The sequence below is a fragment of the Achroia grisella genome, unplaced genomic scaffold (genome assembly GCF_030625045.1).
Source record: "Achroia grisella isolate CSIRO2021 unplaced genomic scaffold, CSIRO_AGI_Agris_v1 utg504, whole genome shotgun sequence".
NCBI lineage: Eukaryota > Metazoa > Arthropoda > Insecta > Lepidoptera > Pyralidae > Achroia > Achroia grisella.
This window is the reverse complement of record NW_026712899.1, coordinates 1,294,715-1,306,027: the sequence shown is the minus strand read 5'-3', so window position 1 is coordinate 1,306,027 and position 11,313 is coordinate 1,294,715. Positions and strand designations below refer to the sequence as shown.

The following is an 11,313-nucleotide window of genomic DNA, read 5'->3' as shown; positions in this document are numbered from 1 at the left end:
TTTCAGATGAAGATAAAAATGCATACACAGACCAAGAGGCAAGCGGCCCCTAAAACCCATTGATAAATCCATCTTCATGTGCTGACTAACCTGATTGACTTCATCTTCATACTGTCGTTTTTTCCTACAGTACTGTCAGTGCAATGCGTTACAGGAACCACTCTTCCATTATTACCCATAAAAAATATATAAGATGTATATACTCTACAATGTTAAATAACTGAATTTAAATTCCCATGCCATTTTGTTTCAACTGAACCAACCAGCTGAAGTGGACGGTAATCTTATAAAAATATTCTGTGGAGTAAGTCATGTATTTATTCTAGATCCATTTTTTATACATCTATAACGTTTTCATATAAAACGGGCGAAGCATGAGAAAAAAGTTTGTAAAAATACTACTGGGCTTTTTTCAGACTACAGAAATATACCTGAAAAACCACACGCATTTAGTAAATGTTCACATAAATATTTTACTACGGCGGAGTTATCAATCAATGTTAGTGAACGGAACATTGTCAAGATAGAAAATATCCGAAAATAAATTGGACGGAGTTCCATCAAAATATAGCCACCTCAAACACGATATCCGTGTATATTGTGCTGTAACGTAAATATTAAAACACTATCAGCATTTCAACTGACAATTATGTCAATTTTGAAGTGTCGCTATATCAGCAGTGGAGTGCCAAAGTTTTTAACGTATAATACTTCCGATACATAAAGCCATCCAATAATATTTGTGTTCAGCGGCGACGCGAAAACATTTCGGCGGGAGGCGCCCGCTATCGGTCGGCTATAAAGGCCTTTCGCGCGATAAAAACTGATCTGTGAGTTTGTTCGGCAACAACACGAAAACAGATCTTTGGCCGGCGGCCAACTTACCTGCTCGTTGCACCGTCGTTCTTCGTCGCCACCGCGCGCCCGCGAGCTCCGGGACACCCCTCACTCGACCCGAGTCTGCACTCCGCGATAAAGGGTTAACAAATTGCATCCAAGTTCGCAGCACACGTCGCCGAATGTGGAAGCAGTAAATAGTTCCATGTTTGCCGGCGAAGTTTTGACTTCTTTCTCACTTGCCAACTGACATTCTCATAATGGGTTCTCCGGTGAAACGAGCGTCGTTTTCATTGTGCGACGCGGCACGACCGCCCGCGGCGCCGCGCGGTCCGACGCGTCACTCAGCCGTCCCCCTTCCAATTGTCGCCGTTTAAATTGTACATTCCTCGTTATTATTCTTTTATGCGACACCGAGCCATCGCCCGACAAATTGCGCGTTCTCATATCAGCCTGGCAGCGCTCTCGTCTATGTTCCCACAGAGATGTAAACACGCTCTTTAAAGTGCGTCCTAATTTATTTGAAGCGCCTTTTCGGAAAACGTTTCGGCTATGCTCTTTTATCCAGTTGAACAAAGGATAATACGAATAAAAGCCAGTCGAGCATAATCGTACTTTCGCCGTCGAGAGCTCCAGCTAAAGATAAAGTAGTCGCCACAATTTTCCCTGTAGAGTTTTTACCTTTCACAGCCGTTTTTTGCCGAATCCAAAGCTGATTCAATAAGAAGTTACGAGCGTACTTAACAAATAGAATAGTCTCGTGCACGCCGTTTATATTTGAGCCACGAAGTCGCATGCCAATATCTGTTCTCGTGTTATGTACAGGGCTTGTAGAGTGTCGATTGTTTATATTCGATCACCTCAAAAACCACTGGTCTCGTTTTAAAGGAAACTCCGCGGGCTCCCAAATAATCTCCAGAGTGCTAGCAGATTATGCATAATCAATATGGAGCTGAGTAGTGAACCAAATTGTTTACCGCTACGTGCGTGGCTCGCCCCCAATTTTATCATATTAAGACTATTATGGTATTATGGTAATGCAATATCTTATTTGCCATACAATGTTTATGTTATCTACCTGCGGAGTGAATAGTACTTACGGATATGAAATTACTCTTTTAAAATCAGTACTAGATAATATAATAACTTTTTACTACTGTGCTAAAAGAATGACATAAGATCCGTCTGATGGATTGCTATTTTTAGCAAAGTTTATTTGAGTTTATTCTATGATACTAGAAAATATAATGTAAAAATATCATATTATTCAATAGTCTATACATATTTTAACCTATTTCAAGTAAGGATTGTATAATGTGTAATGCAGTGTTTACACAATTTACTTCCAGATAACAATAAATCCGACCAGACTTTCCAAGTCCACAAAAGAATTATATATAGTCATATTTTACACTGCCACTTTATCTCTGGTAGCCAAAACAATATTTTCTAAAGCTAATACTATCATAAATATCTGTGAAAAATGCCAGTATAACACAGCGTTACCGGATTGTACGGATCTGGGGGTAATCCGAACGTCATGAGCGGTAGATCCATCAGTCGTCATTAAGCGGACATGACGCGAATGTCGGGCGACGGCCGCTCTTTATACTCCCCCACCCATCCCCGACGCACCTGTGGGAAACCAAGATTGATACCCGACTACCCACCACTGTGCCCTGACAGCTTGTTATTGAAAAATTGAGCGATAATCCGACGACGTCGCCTTTTTTAAGATTCCATTTTACGCGCCAAATTTTCAGTAGATTTTTTTTTTCTTTTTTTAAAGCGAAGACGAGATTTTATACAGCTATACCAAGATCGTAATTATACAATCTACAGTAATTATTATTTTGTTATAGTATTGACAAATAAATAGAACTATATGATATTTTTTGAACATGAACAAATTGTAATGAAATAGATAAAATAATGTCAACTTCTTAGAAATGAAATTTTCAGTTTATAAAGAAATATGGATTATTTATATTATAATTATATATTATAATTATAATATATTATTATATTATAATTATATAATTCTATAGTATGATTTCAAATATACCTTAACAGAGTTATTATGGGTAGCAAATCATTGTACATTTTTCAGGATTTTCATGGAAATTCATTTCGAAAGTAAGCCTATCCTTTCTTAAGGTGATAATCCAAGTCTCTACATATCTTCTCCAACTTATTCTTCTGTTCTGTTAATATTACCTACTCTTACTTATTAATTACTATATTTACCATGCGTACGCGACATAACATAACTGAAAACCGTCGTAGCATTGCCATTTGCCAAGAGGGATGAACTGACGTGACTTCACGCTCATTTTATCATCCTCCACTAGTATCCCGCCAGCGGAAACCGTTGATAACGGCGGGTGTATCTTTCCCTTGTCATCTATGAAGAAATATAGATATATATTTATATATATTTATTACTATATATATAGTTGTTTATGCACGAGATTTTCATTTAAAGTTAAACATAGACATCTATATAAACATACATTGTAAATAAACTAGCTGTTAAACAAAAGTAATTCAATTGAGTTTCTTGCCAGTTCATCTCAATTTGATCTATATGCTGAACTGGACGAAAGGAAAAATTGAAATTATAATGTAAAAAAATTGACGTTCATAAGCAGTTAAAGTGTCCTACATGAAATTTGAATTTATATATATATAACTTACAATAAAATATAATAGAATTACTTTATTTACAATTGTGTTTTGTCTTGTTGCAGGTTGTGCGTTTGTAAAGTTCAGCTCACACCAGGAGGCGCAAGCGGCGATAACAAGCCTCCACGGTAGTCAAACTATGCCGGTAAGTATTTATTAATTTACTAGCTGTAGCTCGCAACGTCGTCCGCGTGGATTTTAAGAAAAAAAATATTAGAGAATTTTTCCAAAATAAAAGTAGCCTAAGTTACTCTTTATTACATCACCTACCTACTAAAAAAAGTCTCATCAAAATCGGTCCAGCCATTTCAGGGATTAGCCGGAATAAACAGGCAGACAAAAATTGTAAAAAATGTTATTTTGGTGTATGTACCGTAGTTAGTATATTTATATGCATGTAGTAAAAAATGGTTATTTCAATATTACATACAGTCACTCCAATTTTATTTATATGTATAGATTTTATTATTTGTTTTCTTAGCTAACAACCCAGCAAAAAGATTAAAAAGATCAAATATCCTTGAGCTGGATGAAAGATTTCTAGCTAGCTGAAACATGGGGACTTTGTCAAAGGATAGAGATCCTCCCACGCCTACTACCAACAACTCACCTGCTTATAGTACCAGTACTGATTGCAGATACCTACGTACCAAAAAAAAAATTGTTTTCTTACAATATCGTATAAAATTAATTACCAAACCTAACTTCCTCGCGTAGTAGGAAAATCCTGATGTCATGAGTCATATATTTATATTATGAATAAAAACAAACATCATAAGAATTCGAAAATCAAAAACCGTGCCCTAAAAATAAAAAGAACACTGTTTTGGGGTGGGTTACCCTTATCACTTAGAGATATAAAAATTGATAACAACCTATTCCCAGATCAACCAAATATACATATAAAAATTTTGGAAGAGTATGATAAATAACACTCTCTTTTTAAGTTCAAAATATCTTTATTCATGCATAAGCATATATATAAACATATTACGCCGACCCCAAATAAATGGGATAAGGAAGAAGCAGATGATGATGATGATGATGATGATAAGAATCTGTAATAGACCTACTATTACAGACTCTTATAATAATAATAATAATAATAATAATAATGTATTTCAGACAACATGATCCATTTTGTTAGAAACAGCTTAATGACATAAATCCATTTTGTTAGAAACAGCTTAATGACATAGTTATTATTATTATTATTATTATTTGTGACTGCCCCAGAGTTTCACAAAGCGGTAACAAATTTTGTGGAGTCACAATACTAGAATAGGTATTATTCGTGTCTAAATTATTATTATTATTTTTATAGTTGTTGTTTTCTATATATATATATTATAGATAGATTTTATAGATTTTTATATACATAAAGCGGTTTTTTTTAAAGTCTTATAATTAAGACTTTACAAAATACCGCTTCAAAATCCGCTACGTAGTTTTAAAGATAAGCATACATAGAGACGGACAGACAGCGACAGCGACTTTGTTTTACACTATGTAATGATGATGAAGAATAATTAGATATATTTATATATAGAAAACAGCTGTTGTTATTATAATAATTATTACTATTAACCTATGGATTGCGTAAGTTTAATCCTTGATGAGTGCATTGGTATTATACTGTAATACTCACCGAGAGCATGTAAATAAATAAATAAATAACTACACTAACATAGGATAAGTCCTATGTTAGTAATAAAATATAAAATAAAAATAGAAACTACGCTATAATACTAAACTAATTATGCTATAACTAAACTAATTAGTCAAATCTACCGTCAGTTCGGAATGATTTCGAGATGAGAAGAACTGACAAGAAACTCGGCTCATTTTTTTTTTCAAGTAGATGTTGACTCGAGAATTTTATATATTAGAGATATAGTGTATACACTACAGTTAGTTTTAAATAAAAACACCACACACTAAGACTGTCTATCTGTCTGGTCGACTTCAAATAATACTAACAAATAAACTGCGTTACATTCACAATTTGCATATCTTCGCAGACACGTTGTCTTAAAAGTAGTGTTAAGATTTGAATACTCAATGAATATTTTAATTTAAATATATATTTATTTTAATGCTGTATTTAAATAAAATAATAGCAGTAAACAGCAAAGTTGCTATTCTTCTGAATCACTCCACAGATTTTGAGCGTATCACTATTATTTCGAGAATATATTCAAGAAAGCTTTATATATATACATTCAAGCATATAGTATTTATATATATGTGTATAATTATATACTGCATGCATGAAATCGAAATGAGTCGCTATCGATGTATATTATTATTCTTTATCATCATTACATAGTATAAAACAAAGTCGCTGTCGCTGTCTGTCCGTCTCTATGTATGCTTATCTTTAAAACTACGCAGCGGATTTTGAAGCGGTATTTTTTAAAGTCTTATAATCTTATATATATAAAAATCTTAATGAAATCTTATATATATAATACATGTATACCCGAGTAACTAGTTATATTAGAAATTTGAAAGTGCGTCTTTTTTTACAGTCAGTCTTTTCATTACATTTTCATGAAAACACGGCTGAACGGATTTTAATGATATTAAACATGATGATAGGTAGACTAAGCTTAATAGCTTTTAGTAAACTTTCCAATATTTTTATCGACAAAAAAAAACAGCTCTATTTATTACATAAAAAAATATTAGTAACTAATAGTAGTAAATTCAAATGCAAAAATCATTTATCCATGTAGGACATTTTAGCCGCTTATGAATGTATTTTTTTATAATATAATTTTTTCCCTACCATCCATCAGTATATAGATCCAATTGAGAAGAACTGTAGTACTAGTCTCATAAGTCTCGTCTATCTAATAGTTAGCACATACTCGGACATGTCGCGACACGACATCTCGTTGAATGTGAAACTTGTTCGAAACTCAATCGGCAAGCCGCCGGGTTACTTTCTGTACCGTACACAATGACCGAGCAGAGTTAATAGAAGGTAGCGAGCCGGGCGGTTTAACAAAAAGTACTAAAATTGTCCAGAGCAGACGCTTAACTTTTTAATTAGTGGCCTCGTACACCGCTGAGGTACGGCTTAGATGTGCATATTAATGTGTTGAGACCGAATTTCGATTTCAGTTTCGGACAGTTTCGGAACGGAATTGGATATTTTTACCAATGTTGACTTTGCAAAGTCATCTCCATGGGTATTTAGACAAATACCCATGGAGATGACTTTGCAAAGTTATAAATAGTTAGATAGACATCTATTTCAGCTGGTTAACAGCTTACTTTGTAAGCTATGTTGTTTATAAGGTAAGGAAATAAAAGGAAATAAAAGGAAATAAGGTCAAAAAAGTAAGTACATCTTTCATGGGACATTGTATACGTTTTTATAATAAATTGCCAGATAGTGTTTTAAATTTAAGTGAAGCCAAATTTAAGATACATGTAAAAAAAACACTTTGCTCTAAAGCTTATTATAAAATAAACGACTACTTAAACGACTACAATGTGTGGACTTAATTACAATTTTAACTTTTGTTATAAGGCATATAATTTTTCCCATTGACATGGATAATGTAATAACAATAAACTTATTATAAATTTTGTAATGACATATTGTAAATTAAATAATGTAAATTTAATATTGTAATGGGTGAAAACTGTGATCGGTACAGCCTATGCTGTAAATAATATAATTGACGTAGTAACCTGAAACAGTCATGCTCGCTATAAAGTTCAAACTTGTGGCGGCGTGGTGGGCCGGGTCGATGTGCTCCCTCAAATATGGTTGAGTACAATGATGGCTGGCTCATACGTCATACTCGTGAACGGGTGCTGCTTGTGGGGACTGGTCTGTTCAGGTTGTGAACACTGATTAAATTTTTTGTTCTTTGCGATAACATATGTTGGTGGTCACTCTATTCTCTCTCTATTATAAACATGTTCCACTATTATTTGAAAAAAATTACGAGCTGAGTTTCTTGTCAGTTCTTCTCATCTCGATATCATTCCGAACTGACGGTAGATTTGACATATCATAAGAGTCTGTAATAGACCTACATGAATAAAGATATTTTGAATTTGAAATTTGAATAAGGCTGTGAAATTACAGGATAGTATCTTTGTCCTCAATAATGAGTAACTTCGTCTGCAATACTCTTACTTGACATTTATCACTATATTTCGCCTAATTTACATAATATCTTTTTGTATTATAGCCTATCTGTTCTTCTGTTATATAAGCTATATTACTGTAAAGTTTTATTAAAATCCGTTGAGTAGTTTTTACGTGAAAGAGTAACAAACATCCAGCCATTCTAACAAACTTTGGCGTTTATAATATTACTAAGATGTATAATAAATATTCAATAATACTCATATACTTTTGTGTTTACAATTTTAGTAAGATACATATAATATATATAATGTATATACATGTTTAATATTATATATTTGACAATATACTAACTCTATATATATTGTATTACAATAACCAAATAGAAGCAAATATTCGTTCCTTTTTCCTATAGTGCCAAAACATATTAAGTTTATATTTAAGTCAGGACACGTCTTATTACATCATTAAATCTACATAGAAAGTTTTCTAAGGATTATTTCGCTTTTACTGTAATAATCTTTTATGTTATGGTATCTTAGCGGAACTTTGATGCTCAATAAGTTGGTTCAATGGGAATTTGGAATTATCTCGATCGAACTGTGTTAAAAAAGACGAAGAAAAACAACAATCCCGTTTATATCAATATTCTCAGTATACCTACGCATCGAGAATATTGACGAAATCTTGGAATTATTCCGATCGAACTGTGTAAAAAAAAGATGAAGAAAAACAACAATCCCGTTTATGTCAATATTCTCAGTATACCTACGCATCCAGAGTAATGACGAGATCTTGGAATTATTCCTATCGAACTGTGTTAAAAAAGACGAAGAAAAACAACAATCTCGGTTATGTCAATATTCTCAGTATACCTACGCATCCAGAGTAATGACGAGATCTTGGAATTATTCCTATCGAACTGTGTTAAAAAAGACGAAGAAAAACAACAATCTCGGTTATGTCAATATTCTCAGTATACCTACGCACCGAGAATATTGACATAATCCTTGTCATTATCATTTGTGATTATTGACATAATCCTGGAATTATCCCGATCGAACTGTGTTAAAAAAGTCAATGAAAAACATCGACCTCGTTTATGTCAATATTCTCAGTATACCTACACACCAAAAATATTGACGTAATCCTTTCATTATTATTTGTGATTATTGACATTATCTTGTAATTATCCGGATCGATCTGTGTTAAAAATGATGAAGAAAATCAACAATCTCGTTTATGTCAATATTCTCGGTATACCTACGCAACGAGAATATTAACATAATCCTTGTATATTGGTAACCTGAGCGGCGGTAATTAGGGATGGTCCCGTAACGCCCGCGCTTTCATGAAATTCTATATATTAATACTAATACAAGTATATTTGATACATACACAAACAAAAACCTACTACAAAGAGAACAGCTAGGTTGCTTAATGTAAGAACCACTAAAGCGATTTTTATAAAATTTCTATAGGATCAATCATGAATAAAACATTCCTTCGTTTCCTTTTACATTAGGTACCTACATCGCTGCCTAATTTATATTATATATTAAAAATATTAAATTTTTACGACCTCGATGGTCTAGCGGCTAAGTACAACGCTTTACTACCAATGGTCGTATGTTCGATTCCTGGCACAGTAAACATATTTGTATTCATGACTATGATGGTCTAAATTTGGGTGTTTTCTATATACAATATATACATACATATTACAAAAAGAAAAAATATGTAACAGTTGTCCAGTACCTATAACGCAAGCTCTGCTTTCATTAGGGCTATATAACGTTGTGTGAATCATGTAGATATATTTATTTATTATTTACTAGCTTCGCACGTGTGTACGTGTATCATACATATAAACTACATACATACTTCCTCTTGAATCGCTCTATCCATTGCTAAAAACTGCATTGAAATCCGTTGCGTAATTTAAAAGATGTAATCGAACAGAGAGCGGAAGCTACTTCATTTTATATTATGAAAAGAAAGATTATTACAAACAATATAAATGCCAGTCGTGCAAACAATACCAAAAAGCAAAGTCCTTTTAATACAACTTCGATATTCGTCATGGAAATTGCATCGTATTTAAATCATAAGATAAAATCTCCGACGTTGTAAATAGTCAACATTTATAAAGAATGCAAATTTTCTGCATTTTTATGTGCAACCAAATGACTCGGAGCGCGTCGCGAGCATGATACCCGATCGGGAATGTACATAAATGCTTCATTCAGTTCCTTTTCTACCTTTTCAGTCTTAACGTATAAACTGTTGAATATACAAATTTAATGCTATAATAACTTACTAATATTATAAACGCGGAAGTCTGTGAGTATAGATGATAATAATAATAATAATACATAATTACTGTCATTCCCCGATGTCCCATAGTCCTCTCATCTACAGGTATCATACCCAAACACCTACATCATAGCCTGAAACAATTCGATATACAAAAAACACTTTACATCACCCTTCAAAAGGCTGCCATCTTAAATACCTGTCGTACAGTCCGAAAATTTCTCGAAATCGATGAAAATGATATAACACCAGTCACACCAGGCACACAATAAGTACACACACACTCACACATACACACACGCACACACACATATACACACTCTGCACTTACTTGGTTTCGGCCCGTAAGTGTGGAGAAAACCAGCAAAAGCTGAGAAAAAACAACTAAATAATAATAATAATATCTACGGACAATTCACACAGCGCCATCTAGTCCCAAGCTAAGCTGAGCTTGTGTTATGGGTACTAGACAACTGATATAAATACATAGATACATTTTTTCTAAATAAATACATATTATACATAGAAAACACCCAGACCGATACAAACAATCATATTTATGAAACAAATGTTTGTACCGTGCGAGGAATCGAACCCACGACCATCGGACAGTAAAGCGGTGTGCTAAACCACTAGACCACTGAGGCTGTCGATGGATTGATGTTTGTTACTCTTTCACGCTAAATTCACCAAATGAATATTAATGAATTTTTACGATAATATAGATTATACATGAGAAAAACACATGGACTATAAATTTCAGGCGTGTGAAACCACATAGCTTCAGACTTCTTATTTCTACCCAAAGGTTATCTGGAAGAGATTGCATGAGATTTTTCCCATTGACATGGATAATGTAATAACATTAAAGAAACTTATTATAAATTTTGTAATGACATATTGTAAATTAAATAATGTAAATTTAATATTGTAATGGGTGAAAACTGTGATCGGTACAGCCTATGCTGTAATATAATTGACGTAGGGAGTAACCTGAAACAGTCATGCTCGCGATAAAGTTCAAACTTGTGGCGGCGTCAAATATGGTTGAGTACAATGATGGCTGGCTCATACGTCATACTCGTGAACGGGTGCTACTTGTGGGGACTGGTCTGTTCAGGTTGTGAACACTGATTAAATTTTTTGTTCTTTGCGATAGCATATACTGGTGGTCACTCTATTCTCCCAAATTTGAATTTTAAAAACTATATTTATTATAAACATGTTATTTTAAAAAAATACGAGCTGAGTTTCTTGTCAGTTCTTCTCATTCCGAACTGACGGTAGATTTGACATATCATAAGAGTCTGTAATAGACCTACATGAATAAAGATATTTTGAATTTGAATTTGAATTTGAGCTAT

The 11,313-nt window shown here is 33.4% G+C and overlaps 1 protein-coding gene across 1 annotated transcript in view; it reads left to right on the top strand.

Moving 5' to 3' along the window:
* The first annotated feature begins 1,783 nt into the window (after nucleotides 1-1,783).
* Nucleotides 1,784-11,313, top strand: part of LOC131846207 (CUGBP Elav-like family member 4) — a 70,733-nt gene continuing 61,203 nt past the window's right edge. Inside the window, exons 1-2 of the mRNA XM_059195455.1 lie at nucleotides 1,784-1,820; nucleotides 3,588-3,667. Coding sequence (XP_059051438.1) covers nucleotides 1,784-1,820; nucleotides 3,588-3,667 — 117 coding nt within the window. The remainder of the gene's footprint in view (nucleotides 1,821-3,587; nucleotides 3,668-11,313) is intronic.